Here is a 20,134-nt window from a genome sequence, read left to right as displayed (position 1 = left end):
CTGTGCCCCCCCACCCTGGCTTCACCCCCCTTCCCCCCATCTCATTCATGCCACATTCCACAGTGGCAGGGTCCAACAACAATGCAGGAGGGTACCCAAAATGAAGAGGCAGGGCCTTCCATTCTTCTGCCTCTCTTGAATTAATTAACTGGAAATGAGTTTTGTCAATGTTTTGGAAAGGCAGAGGGGTGAAAAGAAACTCCTAGAATTAATCACAGTGAGAAACTACCTCTTCAGCAGTCTGCCAGAGTTCAGAAAACCCATGAGAAGTGCAAAATAAAAGGAAAGTGGGCTGACTTACCCTCCAAAGGAACAAATAAAATTCAAACAAACACCCAAGTCTCCAAAACAGAGACATGCCCCAGTGCAAAGGAATGCAGCATCTGTTGCCACAACAGCTTCAGCTTTGGTTTTAATACACTTGTCATGAAGACTGAAAGGTAACAAGGTAGTAAAGAAGGTTTACTCATAATTTAAATACACAGAAGGCATGTTGTGTTTAATTCACTAAATATTTATGTACATCCAACATCCCGTCGATCCTTAGATAAATAGAGATAATTGAGTCCCATGACTGAAAACTTTGATTGTTTAGTTCCTGACTCGGCACAGATCTTTTACTGGAGGGCAGCCTGCAAAGCAGCTCTTTCTTTGGAGAGTTTTTTAACCACAGTTATCTCCAGGTTCAGCAAAGGAAATTGTAACAACTCAATACTGCATCTGTGACGCCCTTCTACCAAGGAAACAAGAATTCCAACCCACTGACAAGGAGGACTTTGTTCCACAGGCTGATTTACCCAAGTGTTCAGGAAACACAGAGGTGTGCTGTTGTTTATGAGGGTGAGGCAGAAGCATCATTTGGCAGCTTTTCTGACAAGGAATGTGACACTTCCAGCAGACTGGGACTGAAAAGGAGGAAATCTTGACTGGCCGAGCAGGGAAAACTATTTCATAGGAGAAATACCCCTCGGCTCAGGAGGGCTTTTTCCTGGCAGACCTGAGGATTAGCCTGCCCTCCTGTTTCTCCATCTCCAAGCCCATGCTGTCCAGGGCAGAGCCCTCTGCCAGCCCCTGCTCCTCCAGCCCCGCGAGCAGCTCCTGGTTCCGCTCGTTCTGCTCCGTCAGGTTCCGGATGGCAAACACTGCCCACTGGTTCACAACTGGGGGGCACAGTCAAGGACTGGTCATTTATTCAGAGATGAAACATTGTTTATTGCAATTCATTACTGCATTCCCCTCCCTCTGCCCTCCCCCAATCCCTTAAACCTCGAAACCCGGCAGAAATCAGGGGTTTGAAAAAGCAAGACATTTAAGACAGGTGTTGACACTGAACCTGCAAATACTTGCATAGGAGGGAACTTAATTTATATTAATTTTTAATAGAATGAGTTATATCCATTAACTTCAGTCAAGTCTACTAGGCTTTGTGCTAGAAAAAAAACCCTAACAAAAATACAAATGAACTGCAAGAATTAAATGGAGATATTGTTTCAAACCAAAATTACAGTTCATTGAAATATTCCAATGATCTTCCTAGTGGGATTAAATAAAAAAAATCAGTGACTTGCTTATGATCCAAACACTTTAACACTACACTTGCAAGCACTGGCAAACAAAATAAGCTGTAAATCATGTCCAGGAAAAACAACTATTATTTTCACTGCAAGAGCTGAAGCGATGTAGAAAAAGAGAAATTATCCTGGCTAATATCTGAAAACAGCACAAATAATGTCACAGACACTTAAAATTCTTTAACTTCTAATGTTACCTAAGCTGGGTCCTTTGTGCCTGGGAGCTTTTACACACTTTCCAGGAGACCAGACCCCAGGATCACGGGCAGGGAGCTCCTGCTGACGTTGGGACGGGCACAAGCTGCAACTCATTCACCTTCTAAGGTGGTCCCTTGGGGCCAGGATTGAGGCACATGTCAGGGCTGTAGACAAAGGATTTAAATTCCCAGGATTATCAGCCAGGCATCTTCCAAGTGAACTACAGTGTTCATTTTATGAAGTGTCAGAGATGTTGGTCCCAGCTGAAAGGCTGTTTGATACAATCTTTCCCAAGTTACCCTTTCTGAATCACACAAGTGGTTTGCCTGCAGGGCACCAATTATTTACTACATGTAGCTTCACATCCAGGGGAGGAATATGCATAATTTACTCATCTCCTTGACGTCTTTTGGGTTGGAGAGTGTCTAAGCACAGAGATAAGGTGGTGTTCTTCTGGCATTTGCCAGGGGGTGAGGAGAGGGAAAAACTCCTCAGCTGGGGAAAATGGGAACCTCAGACAAAACAAGAGAGGAGAGAAACTGGCCTTACACAATCTCACACCACCTATCTCACACATCCCCAACAGAGAGAGAAGGGTTTGGGTGAAGAGCAGCCTGGACACACCCAGCAGGGAACAGCCCTGTGAAACACTCCCCTGCCTTTTAGTAGCAGTTTATATTTATTTTCACATTCGAGAAGTCCAGAATTGAACGTAAAAAATGACAAAGCACTAACAACTACAAGGCTTTTTTTTTTTCCTCTGACAGAGCTCCTTATACTTTGCCAGGGAACATGCTGCACACCTTAGTGGTTAAAAAAACTCCAGTGTGAGGTAATGACAGAGGAGAGAAATTAACACCAAAAAAAATTATGCATCACATCAGAGCCTTAACAGGTGAATAAGACAGAGAATATCCATGTATTCTCTTCTGTCAGTGCATCCCTGCTATAGTTAAGTGAAAAGACAAGTGCCAAGCTACACTGAAGTTACATAAACTGAGCATTTCCACCAAAGATTACATTTGAGCATATAAAACAAAAAAATGCCTAGGAAATAAAATCACACAGGCAGACTCTCAGTCATTAGCAGCAGTGGTAAGAACTGATTTCAGAGCAGCAAAGCAGGCAAGCTCATGAATGCTGACGAACCAAGGTTAAAACCTTGTAGGTCTTTCCCAGGTCTGATTTAGGACACTGCACCAGTGCCAAAAAGCAACGTGAACTTCTCCCAGTGGACTGTGAGAAACATGCTACCACCCTCCCTGGCTCTTCTCCTGGGATGAGGAGCAGATCTTTCTTGTTGTGCTCCTAAAATACAGCTCTGTGTAAAACACAGCACTGACAGAAAAGAAAACCTCCCACAAGAATAACAGCAATTTTCAGAGTGACAGTTCTCAGTCTCACCAAGTGCCACACAGACACAAAAGTACTCGCAGAGATGTCTGTGTGCATTAGCCTTGGGAATAATCCTGTTACCATCAACCTTATGTCCTTCAACACAAACCCACTGCTAAACCCCCCAGCAAACGCTGCTTCCCCATTACCAGGTCCATCCATGCTTACATAATATCTCAGCCATCCCCATTCTCTTATGAACTCTATCACCATTCTGGCATTTATCATTATTGACTACTGTAGCTGAAGCTGCAGAATGGTTTCAATAACATTTTCCCTCCTTCACAAACTCCTTTCTGTGTGTAGGTTGCCCATTGTGCCCGCCCCATGAATATTCATGACCCCTTGTTCCTGCCGGGGGAGGCTCGGAGCAGACCCGAGTGTCAGCGAGATTAAAGCCAGGCCCCAGCTAATACTCACATTACCCTCTTGCTCCTCTCCAAAGACAGAGACACAGGGAGAAAATTAAACATATTCGAGAGTCTCTAATCCTACCAACACTTTAAGCACTTTATTGTATGCTCAGCTTTAGAAAGAGAGCTTCTAAAGTTGCCATAGTTACTACAAATAAGAGCATGAGCCTGTTTGTTGTGAAACTGCACCAAAGAGAAGGAACACAGCAAATGCAGCAGATCTCATGGCACAGACTTGTCTGGATTTTTCCAACAGGGTGTATTGCACTCTCAAATGAATTAACATTACAGACAAGTGAAGATGATGATATTCTGTCACAGGGAGGAGGGCATACAAAAGGAAGAAAACAATTAATTTCGTTTTGCAGAAGCCTCATCACCAGACTATCTGTTTAGGGACTGAAAGCAAGCATTTCTGTGCATTTATAGCAACCCTCTTCCAAAACCCTTCAGTAGTGTGTGCTATGGGATTCCTATGCTATTTTGACCTATACAAACAAGAACAAAACTGAATCCACCTACACAAGTATGGAAGACAGGGCAACAGCTTCATTCCACAATTTAAAATTTAAAATCATCTCCACCGCTCTGGGTTGTAACTTCAACTGTCAGGGAGGAGGGAACACAGAGAAAAAGGAAGAGAGGTGGAGAAGATCAGCCCTAAGGGATGAGAAATGTTACTATCTGGAAGCCACGAAAATCTACACCACTAAATCCTGGGGAAGTTTGGCCACTGACTGCAAAGGAAACTTTTCACAATTCTCCTGCTTCTTTTCCCTTGGATTGTGGTCCAAGACTGGAGTCAAGGCAGGAGCCCAGTGACTGGTCTGTAGGTTTAATGGGGTGTGAAAGTACCCCCATGCCCTGCCAGGAGTCCCTAACCAACCCCCCGTGGCTGTGCATCACTGGGGAGCAGGACGTGCAGCCCAGTGCTCAGAGAGTATTCCAGCTTCTCACTCGCACTGTACCAAGTCCAGCTGGGACTGAACATTCATGACAAGCGCAGTGCAGCAATCAGGACCCCTACAAACTGTCCCACAAAGCAATCTGGATTCTAGGGATGGCAGAGAGCAGACTAAGTTATTGATGAGGTTTGAGGCTGACGAGGTAAATGCACAGCAATGCACAAGGAACCTTGGAAGCATATTGCTTGAAAAAGGCAAGTTTTGGAAGTTAAGTATTACTATGAACTAATACAGGATACTGAAGAGTGATGACAAGGAGAATGACATAGATACATCTGTTTTCCTAAGTCCCCTTCATAGTTATTAATACTGAGCAACCTCTAAATACAACATTCTTGGTGGAGGGTTTGATTTATTACACAGTGTAGAGACTTTTTTTGTTAAGTTAGACCATTTCCAGCACTACAGTCGGTTTTCCATAATTAAATCACTACTTAGGAACTTTCTTCCTTAAGAGTAATTAGGTCTTATGAGAAAAAGAGGATATTCTTTGTTCTATCCCATTACCTCATTTAAAATGGATTTTTATTATTTAAATATCAACTACATTTTAAGCAAATACAGGAGGAGGTACAAAACCTTATTAAGAAAGTCAACTCCCATGGGTTGGAACCCTCAAATGGGCTGTTTATGCAACCCACAGCTAAAGCCAGATGAGAAAATAAAGACAGAAGACATCTTTCCTGCACATAACTGACTCCTTGTATCTTTATCACGACTCTACACTGACACTCTACCTTTTAAAGTGAAGTCTACTCGGGCTTAAGACATCACCAAAAATGTAGTAACAGAAAATGTAAAGAACGAAAGGTTTTATCTTAATTTACTTACCTGTTTTCAAGAGCCTAATTCATATTTTTAGAATTAATGCATTGGACTCTATTTATACCTCACATTGAATTATCAGCATCAGAAAACTTCAGGAATTCAGCCTATACAAACTTAAAATACTCTGCCTAGAAGGTAGAATAAAAAAAAAATCTACAATATTCCAATTGCCTGTATTTTCTTTTATTCCAGAGCAGTTTTTAATCACCTCTGACTGCAGCCACCACACTCTGGATGACCGAGTGAGCTTTCAGAAGCTACAAATGGGCAGTACTGTATGAACTGGGAATGTCACTGCTTCCTTGCCCTGCTCTTGCAGAGTCAACACAGCAGAACTCATTTAACCCAGAAGCCTCCAAGGTACAGAGGTGCCCTGGATGCTGGGACAGGCTTTTATTCCCAACCACACTCTTTAGGGATAAGATCTGTAACACGGGGAAGGGAAAGCAGAGGTTCATTGCTGCTGCAGGTAGCTCTCACCTGGTCCCAGGGATGGGTGGGAGGGCTGGACCATGCCGTGCCCAACAAGGCTCCATCCCCGCCACAGCGTGGCAGCAGAGCCTCACCGGACCGTGTGCCATGGGCAGCCTGGCCTTCCCTCCTTCCCTCTGCTCACCTGCCCCGTCCTTCCCTGCCCTCACTGTAAACCACTCACTTCAAAGTCACCTGAAGAGCTTCAGTACAAAGGCAACACTCTCTGTGATTCACAGCCTACAGAAAACAGGAAACATCTGTAGCACAAAATTCATGGCTGGGCTTCACAAACAGAGATTTGGGATGTAGCACAAAATAATTGTACATTAAAGAGTTTTTCCAGTCCCCAGGCCTTCACTGACCTCCCACACCAGTAGCTCTGCCTTCCTCGTGCAGACAAGCACCATCTTTCTGGCTACTTGTGTTCAGCTCAGTCTCTGAGCATCCTACCCATCATCTGCAATGATGAATCCATTTTTCAAGTGTGCCCTGTGGGATTCAGGGACTTCTATCTTCTGTATAACCAGCAGATAGGAATGTTAAATCTCACCTGTGACTTGCAGTCAGAGCTCACCTATTTAAGTGTCCATGGCCAACAAATATCCTTTTAAGACCAAAATGGACAACTAGCCCTCTTTTGCCCAACACTTCTGCACAAACACAGATGAGCAAAGCTCAGCCCCTCAGGAAATCAAGCCTGTCAATTCTGTTTCACATACAAGATATTTTCCTGCCTTTTTCTGAGGGACCTTCAGTGTTGACTGGGAGATACCACTGTGTCCCTAAATAAACTGTCCCAGGAGGTAAATCTCTCACTCATTACAGCCTGGGATTTATTTCTGGTTTAGATCTGTTCAGAGTTGTTTCCAAACATTGATTTTCATTACAGATTTAAAAGAAATAATTCCCACATCATAACCAAGGCACTTGATAAAGCATCTTTGGCATGAACTAAAGAAAGAAACCAAGGGAGATATTCCAAGCTTTGCAAAGTTCTTGTGTCTCTTCCCTCCATTGGGATTTTTCAGCATCCCTTTTGAAGCACAGGCACCAGAGCTAGGTAAAACATTCTGCCCAGATGTGCTGTATGTCTGCTTCCAGGTGCAGGGCAGCTGCCTGCTCCCCTGGCTATGAGTAATTCTGGAAAAGTGAAAGCCAGCAGCTCACAATATCCAGTTGCCCTCTCACTCCCAGCTGTGCTCCCAGGGCCATTTCCAATCCTGAGAGCCAGAGCAAAGCACGAGGCTGGTTCTGAGCCCCAAGGCTTTAACCACTCCCTCCCCTCAGTGAGGTGCAGCTGAAGGGCCCCCCAGGGTCATTAAATGGTGTTTATTGCTCCAGCACTCCGGGGTACTGAGGCCTTTCTTACCTGCACCAAGATGGGGACTGTTCTCCCCAGATCACTGCTCTATCTGGGTTAACAGTTCACACAAGACACACTGAGCACTATTATACACCCAGACTGTTATTAGCCTCTAATGCCTGCCAGCTAAACATTTAATCTATATTCTGTGTGCTGCCTTTCGTGCTCTGTGGGACTGAAAAACCCAGTGCCAAAACACCTTAGCATGCTATGAACTTAAACACAAAATCTGGGTCAAGCACTCCAGAGCTACAAAAGCCATAGGACATGTTTAGCTCTGTCAGGCTATTTTTATTATAATGTCTCTTATGCCAAAACTTACAGAACTTCCAAAAAAAATTAAGCCATAACCTCTAGTTTGTTTTCCTTTGCCCTATACTCAGACTTGTAATACTAGCTTAAAACCATGAATATGACACATTCATTTGTGCTGCTTAGACTGCCAATTTTTTTTAAAATTATGACTTACATTTTTAATAGAAACCCATAATTTATGAGCAACTATAAATCATCTGGTTTTAAAACAGAAATAATCACACTCTTGATCGATCTCAAGTTAGTGCTCCACAGTTAAAATATTCTGCTCTTACAGTCCCTTCTCTTACACTAATCCCATTTTAAGAGTTCATGACAACTAAATCTGTTTGTTATCCCTGCAAGGTACCAGGGTTAGGAGGCTGTTCTGTTATAAAGAAAAACCTTCAGTTGCTGTTACCTAACTGCTAAAAGTGCCTCAGCTTATCTTCTCTTCCCAGGTACGGGAAAAAAAATGCAAAAATTCCATGAAGTTGAAACTCATGTCTCCAATTACTATTAAAACCTGCCACAAACATTGAGATATGAAGCACAGGGGGATGGGGGTGGTATCTGAGTCCACAAACTGATTGCATATCACTGGTGTGGTCCTTTTAAGTGTCCTGGGACATGGAAAGAAAAAGGCTCCACCTTCACACAGAAATACATTCATGTGCATTTACATGCATGCATAGAGAAATAACCAGCTTCTCTAAAATGCTTTAACATGGAGATTACAGAAGTCAAATAATACTTTCAAGAATTTGGCACTACACTTAAAAACCCAACCTGGCTCATATCTGACATGTGGCAAAGCTAATTATAACTTACCACTCTAAGGTAGATGACAAGTTGAGCTGACACAATTTGGATTGAAGCTCTTTTTCTGTTTATAATCTCTAGGGATTCATCCATTTACACAGATTCCACAAGGATCTGTATATGCCAGCTTATCTTTCAGCAAAATACGTGAGTATTTTATTGATTCAGGGTCTCTGAATAACTCCCCCCCTGCTGCTTATGGTCATCTCAAATGTCACTTTATGACAAACAATCAGAACAACGAAGGTAAATGAAACTCCAGTTCCATCCTCACAGACACCAACTGATGCCCAGTGTGCACCCAAAAATAACAATGGTTAAAATAAATGGGTGTTTTGAAAGATGCAACTAAATTATAACCAAGTATGTGTTTAGCAAAATAGCCAATAGCCACAATTCCATCTAGGATTTCAGGAAAGGGCTGCATCTCCTTCAGGACATCTCCACACCCCAGGAGACAGGAACAAACCCACAAGGGCAGTGGAAGGGACTGCAAATACACCCTGAGTGATAGGAAAGGTGAGGTTTGGGAAACCATTTGGAAATGGAAAGAACAGTTTAACCAAAGATCTGAGGCAGGGAGGGCAAATCACTCCAGGCTCAGGAAGGAGCTACACAGGACAAGGCACTCACCAGCTGAAGGTAGAACTGCTCCAATAGCAGGGACCAAAATTGGGGCAACAGGAAAAGGTCAGAATAAAGCTACTATGCAAAGCACTGGCCAGATGACATCCCAGTGTTCTTTGGAGGTATGCACAAGAAAAAAATGTCAAGACAGACTGAAATATGATAAGGTGGTTGTAGAAGGCATTCCATTCTCAACAATATTTCTGAACCACTCCTAGCTTTACTTAAAAAAAAAAACAAAACCCAAAACCTTTGGCTCTCAAATTTCTAGTGCTCTGTCTCAGCCCAGAGGGGAATTTGTCAAAAGAAAGTCTACAGAAAAATCAAGCAAGCTGTTTGAGCTATAAAAGCAGTGAAATATTATATATTTTCTTCATTTCTTTCTTTTTTTTTTTTTTTTGGGTGCTCCTGGTAACTAAAGATCTGCTTTCTTTCAAGAATTGAAGCCTGTCATGGATTTAAGTCCACCAAGAGGATTAGGGCAGAGGACAAATATGACAATATTTGGTTTAGAAATAGAGTTATTAACTTTAATTCCTCACTTTTACATGCATGAGTTGGTGCCTACAGAGATTACCCCTCTCAGGGGATTAGAAATATTAGAATGTAACATTTGAAAGAGCCTTCTTGCATTCTGTACAGCTCTGTTACACTTCCTCCAGCTCTCAGAGGGACCCTGAACATCACACGCTTCTTAAGGACGGCTGTTGTCACTCAGCATTCCTGGGTCACAACTCATTCCTGGGCAGGAATGAGATGCTAAAGAACAGATTCATATTCACATCTCTGCAAATCTGCTTCAGGATTTTATAAATTCTCAAGGAAATTAATAATACCACCAACACCTTCCCACCCAAACCCCTGAATTTCAATATTTTTTTACAGTATTTTCAGTATTTTAATCATCCTGCAGCTGCTCTAAAAAAATGAATTTTAGAAATTATAGAACCTGCAACCTGAAATATACTGTTAGGAATTGTACATGTCCAAACACAAAGTGTAATCTGTGGTCATTTCTGGAAGACAAAAAAGGGCAAAATGCTTTAATTTCTTGGAGTATCTTTTTCTGTACTGCACACTGCATTCCTTTTGTGGTCCCAAGTCTTTCTCATATGAGGAGAATGTTGCATTTGACAGGAAAAAAGTTGTTCCTGGGGAACAGTTGGGATTACTGACAGCGTTAGTAGATGTGGAACCTCTCACAAGAAATCTCCACATTTTTGTTTTCATTCTAAGATGAAGTTTCTGGCAATAAATACTTCAGAAGTGCAGTCTTTGAGTCAGAATTTAGATCTACTAAATATTATGCTTAATATTTAATTAATGCAATAAGTTTTTTGAATGGTTCTTCACCTTTCACCCAGTTTTGCCCTGAAGAGTTTGCAGCATCAAGAAAAGATAAACAGTGGTCTAAGACATGGAAGTTGTGTTATCCCACATCTCTTGGGATGTGCAGCAAATGCCCAGTGTGATTTAAAGCAAGATTAGGTTACACAAATGCCTCCTGTGCCCCTTCCAGCAGGGAGCATGTGCCCAGATCCTCCCCCTTTTGGAGCTTTGTAATAATCCCACTGAGAACATTTCAGATAATATACTGAAAAATCCTACCTGGAGTGGAACCCAGACCCCTTTGGTCCATTATCACTGCTGTAAGAACAAAACTGGATAACCTGCAATGCTTCTTTCAAGAGTGCCAAAATCACCCTGTCACACAGTTACAGCAACAGACAGGTCACCCTCCCTACCACAGCCAAGTGCAGAGCTTGGGAATAGCTGGGGTTGTCCCCTTTCACCAGCAGAAATAACACAAAGCTTGAAGCCTCTTGGGAATCACTGAAGAAATTGGCCCATCACTGCAGCCCAAAAAGCCCCACTCTGATACAACCCTGGGGGATTCCCTTCTGAGCCACACAGGCCCCTGGGATCCACTGTCTCTAACAAGATACAGCTCCAAAGAATTCCCAGCAACCTGCAGGAAGAGGACAGGATCTGATCTGCTGAGTCAGGTGAAAGAAATGAGCCCCTCTCAGCCTGTTCCTGCTCAATGAAGAACCACCCCTGTACCTGCTCCAGCTTCTCCTCTGACCACCTCTTCTCTGGCCCTCACAGTTACACTCACAGGCAGCTCAGCTTTGTGCTCGTGCCCAGAGCAGGGATCCTCCACTCTCTCTCAAGATGAATCCTCAGCACACAGCAGTTCACAATTAGTCTGAACTGGAGCACGGCAATAAGTGACTTCTTCTTGCTCTCCTAGTTCCATCTGCAGAAGAATCACAGAATAGAATCACAAACTGGTTTGAGTTGGAAGGGACCTTAAAGATCATCTGCTTCCAACCCCCTGCCATGGGCAGGGACACCTTCCACTGTCCCAGGTTGCTCCAAGCCCCGTCCAACCTGGCCTTGGGCACTTGCAGGGCTGGGGCAGCCACAGCTTCTCTGGGCAACCTGTGTTGGCTTCCACTCAGCTGATATTTGCTTCACCTTTGGCACTATGAGCAAACAGATTTATGCTCTTAACCTGTGCTGACAAGTCCCATCCCTCCACTGCTGACCACCTAAAAACTTGCTGTCTGCTGTGGCTGTTAAAGTCCCAGGGACACACTCAGTACTGGCTGATGGAAAGTAAGATGCTGGTAGTGCTCTGTGTCATCCAAGGATAAGAGTAGCAGCAGCAAGCAGAAAAAATGCAAAGTTGAAGCCCTCTACCAAGGAATATACTTCCCTTTGGCCCAGGTAGATTTTAAACTTACTTATTTCAAACTCACTTGTGCAGCAAAGCAAGTGGCAAAGTGACAAGGAGAAGGGGAATTCCACAGAACCACACAACAGCCTGGGTTGGAAGAGACCCCAAAGATCCTCCAGGTGGGCAAAACTTGACTGGGCACGAGGAGTTCATTGCTGCTCTCATCAGTACCCTGGGTCCTTTACAGATCCATATCCACCCAATAACATGATTTCATCTATGCTTGTGAAAGTACAGAACCAAATAGGTCACATCCAGCTACTTAATGCACTGGCAGTGCCTGAAGGGAGCTTTCCAAAGAAAGGCAACCACTACTGATGTGACATTATGCTGTATTTTTTGGCAACGCTCATGGGACAGCCACATGTACGTGAAAATGCTCAGCTCTCTGATGGTTCACTCTACAAACTCCACTCACACTCCTATTTTTGCTCTCCATTCAGCGGCCAGGCTTTTTTACAGCATGTGGCCTGGTTTAGGTTGCACTCTGTAACTCAGAAATAAAATGTCTGTCAGCTCCCCCAAAAGTCCTTGCTGGCATCTCCCAAAAACAAACTGCCATTGTTGTAGACCAGAGCAACTTGATTTCCTCCAGCTTCAGCCAGTTTCATGAACCACAATTATACTTGCTGCTGCCATCAAGTCAGAAGTATTTTCAATCTACCTCTCAGATGACTTTCAGACTGAATATAATAGAAGCAGCTTTGGGAAGGAGCATCTGAAAATTATCTTACATTTTCTACATTTTCATCCTTCATTTAAACTAAGGGATCTGTGTATGGATGTTCACAGCAACCACAGGTTTTCCTTTCACAAATGCTGAAAATTCTTACTCCTAAAACATAGCTAGCTAGGTGTTTACTTGTATATATAACATATATGTGTGTATACACACACACAAACATATATAGAAACATATATCCTCACAGCAGGATATATTTTCTTCAAATAACCTGAAAAGCAGGATTTGGAGTAAATTTTTTATTGGTATTACCCAGACAGGCATCTCCAACCCACTCTGCTACTCCGTGGCACGTTTAATTTCTTTGTTCTTAAACACAGGTTACGAAGGTAAAGCAAAACGTTTCCAACTTTTCAGACGCAGAACAAGAAACTGAATTTTCAGAACTAAAATATATAGCTCATAAAAGAACCTCTCTCTAATCTAAAGGCAAACTATTCCACTTGCATTTTGAAACAGCCTGACTGCTATTAAATACAGAGGGACAGTTATGATTAGGGTGCAGCCAGTCCCAGACAGAAGACTTAAAGGGTACAGAAGAAGTGATATTCAATCTCCTCTGAAGTTTAACTCCTCAGGCTCCCAGGTCCTCAGTGAACCCCAGTCTCACTCTGCTTACCTTTTCCCCTGTGCTAAAAGCCCAACAGCTCATGGTTGAAAATCTGGCATCTTTCAGCACTTCTCCACTGAATTTACTTGGAAACACACAAAGCTGCAGTAGCTGCAAATTTAAAACACCAATTTGAATAATTACAGAGGTACAGCAAATTTGTTCTTAACTGTCCATAATCATGTTGGTGTCTGCTACCAATGAGGGTGGTGCTCTGTTGGCTTGTACTCATCAAATATCCTGAAGGAAAAAATACTCCTTGTTACGATAAATGTAAAGGTTACAAGCCTGAGATGTAATTAGACAAGGTAACAGTTCTCCCAAACTGGGCACTGAAAGATGAATTTAAACAATTATTTGGAGCAATGCAAACATGTCAGTTGAACTTTGTAAGCTACAAACTCCCTGGTAGTTCCATGAATGCTGCAGAACTGTTCAGGATCTCACAGCACGCAATTTTAAGGTAATGACAGGTTTACAAAGGAATTTATTTTAGGATAAGAGCAGACCCATTTCCTCCTGCAGCATTCTTCCATATGCTACAAACAATAAGACTCAAAGAATTTTTCCTCTCAAAAGTAATAAAGAGCTCTTTAACATCTAACATGGCAGTCCAGCTTCTCCTGATGAACTGCATACTTTAGGGAAACTATTTTTTTTCATCCAGGAAAAAAAATCCTATAGTTTTTACCACTGAAGTTACATTTTTTTCTTCATAAAATTTTGTACCTGTAATTTGGAGGCAGGGAGGGGGCAGAGGCTGGACCAGGCTCTGCTCAGGGGGCCCAGCAATGGCACAAAAGGAAGGGGCAGGAACTGATGCCCAGGAAGTTCCACCCGGGCACAGCAGGCCAGGCCCCCTCTGCCCACGTGCTGCTCACTCACCCATAGCCCGCTGCACTCCCTGCCACGGATCAGTGGTGAAAGCTCACATTAGGAGGTGTTATGATGTCTTTAAAAAACCAAGTAAACAAAGTTTTATCCTCTGGTAAGAAGTTTATGGTGCAGCCATAAAACGTCAGCCTGTATCAAAAGGTGTAAGCAGTCCCACATTGCTCAAAATGCAGTAAAGTCTCCCAGGGTATTTTATTTTCATTTCATTCAAGATCGTAAATTAGAACTCTAGCCTTTGAAGGCCTCCAACTTTATCCTCTTTTACTAACAGCTAAAATGAAGGATTAATCCTAGAAAGACATGCTAGAGGTGGTTGCACAGCTGTGCTTTCCAGCAAAGAAGTCACTTGGGACCAAAGCTCCCTACCAGGTTTTCTCAGGGCTGCTCTTCTGCTTAGGGAAAGGGAACTTTCCCTGCCCTTCACACCTCATCCAGCAGTGCCCCTTCCCTGAATGGCCCCATGGAAGTACATCTCTGCTCCTCAGTGCCCTGTCCAGAGCCACACTACCAGGTCTCCAGGTGCAGGAACAGTGAGGAATGTAAAACCTGTGCACATAAAGCAATAAAGTGAGTAACTCAGAGGATACTTAACACTCCTTGCTCCTCCACTCAGCTTGTGCTGCCATCTATGTTATTTCAAGACATATTTATATGTAGATGATGCTCCACAGCACACAACTGAGAGAATATGTACCATTTTCACATCTTTTTTTGTGTGGGTTTTCTTGATACTTGTTAGAAAGTGACCTTTTTCTTATCAATTAATTTCGAAACCCTGTTTCATGTGTTCAGTATAAGAAAGGTGACATGACTCTACACAGGAAAAGCATTTGCTTTCCAGATACACTTACCAGAAACTTAGACAGAGCTAATGATCAGATGGCAGAAAATCCCTGACTGAACACACTTGGCAGGGTGACTGGGTGGTGCTTGAAGAGATGGGAAACGCTGCTTAACAACTGCTTCTCTTCAACGTAAAGTTATTCCTCTCTAACAGCAATCTGTCTTGGAAAGTCTCTGCTCTTAAAACTCAGGAAGAAGATAATATGAAGCACGATACCATTTATATTAAAATCTCCCCAACATTTCAGTAATTAGCACCATTGATTTTCTCAATTATACATGTTCTTACAACAGCTTGTTAGCCTTGACTCTGTGCTTAGAATAACCTCCCCAACCCCATTTATTAAGTGCAGAGAATTGATGGGGTACTGTTTCAGTCTCCTGAACAGAAGCTTCAGTGGAAGCAAAGGCTCCAAGATCTGACACCACAGTCAGAGCCTGAATTCAGATTCCTGTCACAGCTGGCTCTCTGAGCTGACATTTGCAAACCAGCAATATTTATTATTTTAGGAAACAGAATATAACCACAATTCAACTTACTTAGAATCCAGCTCATGAAAGCCTATTTGTGCCTTTGCTCACTTCTGAACCATTTAAACACAGCCTAGAAAGTCCTGAGGCCAGTCACACTTGGGCACCCAGTGAAAGCAGTGCTGGCATCCATCTGTGAAACCCAACTCAAAAACCAGAACTCTTTTGTAAAGGATACAGGGATTGTTGTCATCAATGCTGCAGTTGTCCAGAATCAAGGGGATGCCATCCAACTCATACACCTGAATAAAAACAGAAGTTTAATTTAACAGATGTCTCAACAACACAAATGATGTTTCATGCAAGAAATATGTAAAAAGGTAACAGGGATGTTTGTTTAATCAAAAACAAGCTACCATGCATTACAGAGCAAATCTGGTGTCAGCAGTGAGTATCAGAAAACAGTAACACAAGCAGACATTGATTTCACAATCTGCCTTCATTTAGCCTGTGTTTGACTGAGGTATTTTCTGTGGGGCTTCTCACATGGAGGCAGACAAGCCATGCTCATTGACAGCTCGTGCTTGCTTCCAGAGGGAAGAACCAGGAAAAACTGCTGAGTGGAAAAACAGGGGCAAAAAGAAGTTGAAAAATCCATCTCCCCACATACACAAGTTCACAGGAAGCCACGTCTCCTGTACCTTCAGAAACAACGTGTTACCTGTACGTGCACAAGCACAGACTCTTGATATCAAGTAAGAACCACTGACATTTCTCCTCTGAGAAGGTGTTCTTCATGTTATTAGCAAACCAGCAAAGATGAGAACTGGCACTTTTTGTTTCCTGACCATACCCCACACAGGGGAATTCACAAATTGCACTGATCCGTGTGTGTGTGTGTGAGATAACAATGTATAACCCTAACACACACACACTACCCAGAACTTGGGATGAGCTGATGGTAACAATAAATATGGAGCAGGATTATCTTAAGGGAAGTATATTTCCTAGGAGATTTGTGTAGATTTCTAAGGTACACTGTAACATCATGCATGCACAGTTACAGCTTTCCAAAGTTCTATGTACTTAAATGAAATCCTGCTCTAAACCAGCTGCAAAACTTCAACCTTGAAAATACCTTCTTAAGACATAGGAGCTTTTTAAATATATTTCAAAAGTAGTTTTAAAAAACCTTGAGAGGATGAGGATTAATTGTTTATATTCTTATACCCATATTTTATTTATATGCTTTAAGGCACCTGCACATGGTCCTGGGCAACCTGACCTGCATTGAAGCAGGGGGTTGGACAAGAGGTTCCTCCAGAAGCCCCTTCCAAACTCAACCATTCTGTGATAGCCAAATTATATTTGTCCAAATCTTAAGTTCTTTAATTCCTTAAAATTTAGTCTCAAACCAAGAACTGCCAGGCAAAGGAATTTAAACAGAATTTAGGCCACGGCTTGATGATGGGATTCTCTCTCCCATCTTTTTTGTCCCAGGCAAGATGCATTTTTGTGTACCAAGGAAAACAGTAAATCCCAAAGTTTACACTGCAGGATCATCAGTTTTGTGAAATGCAAGTTCTGTGATAAGACAAGTAAGTCAAGTAGGAGGAGATTTAGAGGTGATATCCCCGACAGCCAATGGACCAGAAAAACTGAATTCACAGACCAATCTGAGCACACCCCTCTTAGAAGTTTCTTCTCAGATAATCTTACTGCAGAGTCTCAAGCTATAATAACATGAGAAAGCAACAGTGACAGACAGGACACACAGCCAGGCAAGCCTGACACGTATGAAAAGCCAAGAGCACGGCCAGGTCTTAAACCCCAACTTCCACATCTGTGCCGACACGCACAGCTCTACCTACACCAAACACAGTTAATAACACGGGCTTAAAAATAGCCACAAAATGTTTGTGTCTCCTCCAGAGGCCGTGTATGATATCACACTTCAAAGCCTGAGCCAGCAGTGACCCCCCAGTCACACAGACTTGCACGTGCTGGGGAAATGCTGGTGCTTTGATGTTCGGCTGCAGCCAAACCCTGACGTGCCCTCAATGGTACCTTTTATTGGCCACCAGGGAAACCCTGAACAGCACAAATTAATCGGGATTAAGTGCTGTCAACTGAAACAAACCATGCAAGAATCTGCTCCCAGACGTTTGGTTAACAAAGTAAGTATTTGGGGAAAGCAAAATTTTAATTAAGATCCACACGCGCTTCTAGAAGTTGCTGTGGGAGTATGATGAGATTCCTTCAAAGTTAAGTGGGAACAGCAGCAGCAATCCACAGCCTTAGTGATACCTTCATGCCAACTACCTCTGCCTCACACCCACCCTTGGAGTCTCTTGACTTGAGAGACTCTTGAATATCTCATAATTACACTGGACATATCATTTGCCCGAGTTCGGCACAGCTTCTGTCACCATGTTAACAGCTGTAGTGTGTCACCTGTGACTTCCTGCTCAGGGAGATGAAGCAGGGAAAAAACCCTTACTGTGTACTCCTCTGACTCGTGGGATGAAGAGACCAAACCGTGAGCAACCAGCGCTAGAAAAGCTCCAGTTCGTGCCAGCTGTTCCTGAACCAGCAGTGACCCACTGAAAGGGTATTTGATGGCCCCCTGAAATGTGTGCCTGTGTTCAGTAATGAGCTGGCTGCAGTGTGAGCCAGTTCAGCAGTTGCTGTGCAGGGAGCAGAGCCATTTCTGCAGCGAGAGTGCCACAGACAGTCCGAGGGAGGAATCACCGTCCCACCCAGGGGTCCCTCTGCACTGCTGAGAGCCCCTCACATCTTCTCACTCTGATCTCCCTGTAACCTCCCACACCACAGAACTTTGTAAACATCAGGAAACCGTCCTACATCTCAACCATGGGAACTGCACTGCCCAGTTCAAAGGGCTCAGGAAATTCTTCCCACTGGTTATTTGCCTTAGAGTTTTTGCTCTGAAGAGAATTGTCTGTGAAATGCCCAGTGCAGAGCAAGGCAGGGGACCTTCTGCAGGGCTCAGGGAAGGAGTCAGTATTGCACAACACTCAAATCTTACTTTAAATGTGGTGTGAAAGCATCCAGTGGAAAAAAACACATAGTGCTGGTGTGAAACTAGCTGTAATCCATCCAGGTTTGGGGAGAAAGTATGGACAGTAACTAAGGAATAGCACTGTTCCGGTGTCTGTCTCATAAACAGAACTGCTCACACTGGTCTGTGTTACAAAAGCTCATTGAATCCATTATCATTAACACAATCATTCACAGGAGAGCCCAGAAAAAGCATAAATTAACTGTAGCCTATTTACTGAATCTTTCCTTCTAGCAGCAACAGCGCCGAGGTCAGGGGGAAGAAGGTAAATTCTCCAAGCACAACAGTGCTTGTTGATGGATCTGCCTGCATCTGGTAAAATGCAGCCAGAGTCTCCAGGTCCAGCAACTGCACCGACAGAAAGAGGACAAATAAAAATAATCCAGCAAAAAAAAAAAATATTTCCACAGAATAATTAACACTTCAGGAACTGGAAATACCACCTAGTCAACTAAGAGTGCTATTCAGCAAAAAGAACACTCATGCCTTCAGATAACAGCTACAACATGAACTGCTCTCCCACCAGAATGTGACGGATTTTCAGCCTTCAATTGACACAGAAAGCAGAATGAGAAAGGTCTTTGTTTCAGGTACAGAAACACTCCTATTTCTTATAAGTTGAGTTTGGCCAAACTACAGATAAGCAAAAGGAAATGCACTCTCAGAAATAGAAGAGAACCAGAGTTTGAGTATCCATCCCATGCTAACACTTGCTCCTCTCTTTAATCATCACTGATAATCACTGAAAAACAGAAATACAAATCTCTAGGTTAAAAGAGGTCTGGGGCAGGAAACGTACTCTAGAAATGAGTCAAAACCCAGGAACAAGCAGGAACCATTCACATGGAAAACCTCCAGATACAACATTCATTACACATCACCAGTTTCCTACCAGACAAAAAGTCTGTCTCCAATCATGTTTAGCTCCACAGTATTCAATTTCAATTCACATTATGGAACTTAAAAGGTTTCTGGGAGCAACAAAACAGGCAAACTTCCCATTTTTATGGACTTGGCTCCTTCCTTCGCTGTTTGCAGTGCTCCCAGTTGTGTCACACAGCTGAAAGCACCAAAGCCCACCCAGCAGCAGCACCTGGTCCACATGTACAGCTGTGCTGAGCAGATACCAAACTCAGCCTTAGTCCACATGCATCTGGGCTCACACTGCCACTGCACAACCTCCCCTCCCAGGAGCACCTCTTTGGCTGCTGATTCTCACGAGGCTAAAAGTAGGAGTCTAAAAACAATTCTGATCCCTGCATCCCTCAGACAGATTAAACTGGTGAATGCACAGAGCAGTGTAACACACTGAAACACAAGTCCCAGGCTCCTGGAGCAGACAGGTCTCCACAACCCCCCTGACGAACCTTAACCATCAACACTCCACCTGGTCCTGCCCTGGGCAGGGCAGGTTATGACCCTTCCAATCCCTTCTGTCTCATAAGTCTGCATGACTTTCTTAGTCAGACAATCACGCCAGACTGAATTATGCCCAAGGAAAGGAATCCAGTGACATATACATTTGGGGATTTGTTGCCAATCTTTGGTCATCATTACAGATCCTTTTAAGCCTTTTAATGGAGTACCACCTGAACGTACCACATGATGACTACATAGTGACAATGTATTGTAAATACGTCCCTCAGATCCGGACACCAACCAGGCTGACCAACACCAGTCTATTTTCCTCCACAACCTGTTCAACAAATAGGTAATTAATTAGTGATTAGACATCTGAGCAGAATCCAGCACTCAGTGTGAGTAACAGAGCAGCTTAACAGAAGCACGAGTGTACCAAC

The 20,134-nt window shown here is 43.2% G+C and overlaps 1 protein-coding gene across 2 annotated transcripts in view; it reads right to left on the bottom strand.

Moving 5' to 3' along the window:
- Positions 1–472: 472 nt before the first annotated feature.
- The window catches only part of ATXN10 (ataxin 10), a 62,291-nt gene continuing 42,629 nt past the window's right edge, over positions 473–20,134 (bottom strand). For both annotated transcript variants that reach the window (XM_027702539.1, XM_027702540.1), the window contains 2 exons: positions 15,492–15,555; positions 473–1,160 (listed from right to left, as the gene is read on the bottom strand). In XM_027702539.1, coding sequence (XP_027558340.1) covers positions 973–1,160; positions 15,492–15,555 — 252 coding nt within the window. In that variant the 3' untranslated portion in view covers positions 473–972. The remainder of the gene's footprint in view (positions 1,161–15,491; positions 15,556–20,134) is intronic.

This window comes from Neopelma chrysocephalum, unplaced genomic scaffold, assembly GCF_003984885.1.
Source record: "Neopelma chrysocephalum unplaced genomic scaffold, ASM398488v2 Primary Assembly neopelma1_188, whole genome shotgun sequence".
Classification (NCBI taxonomy): Eukaryota; Metazoa; Chordata; class Aves; order Passeriformes; family Pipridae; genus Neopelma; species Neopelma chrysocephalum.
This window is presented reverse-complemented; position numbering and strand designations above follow the sequence as displayed.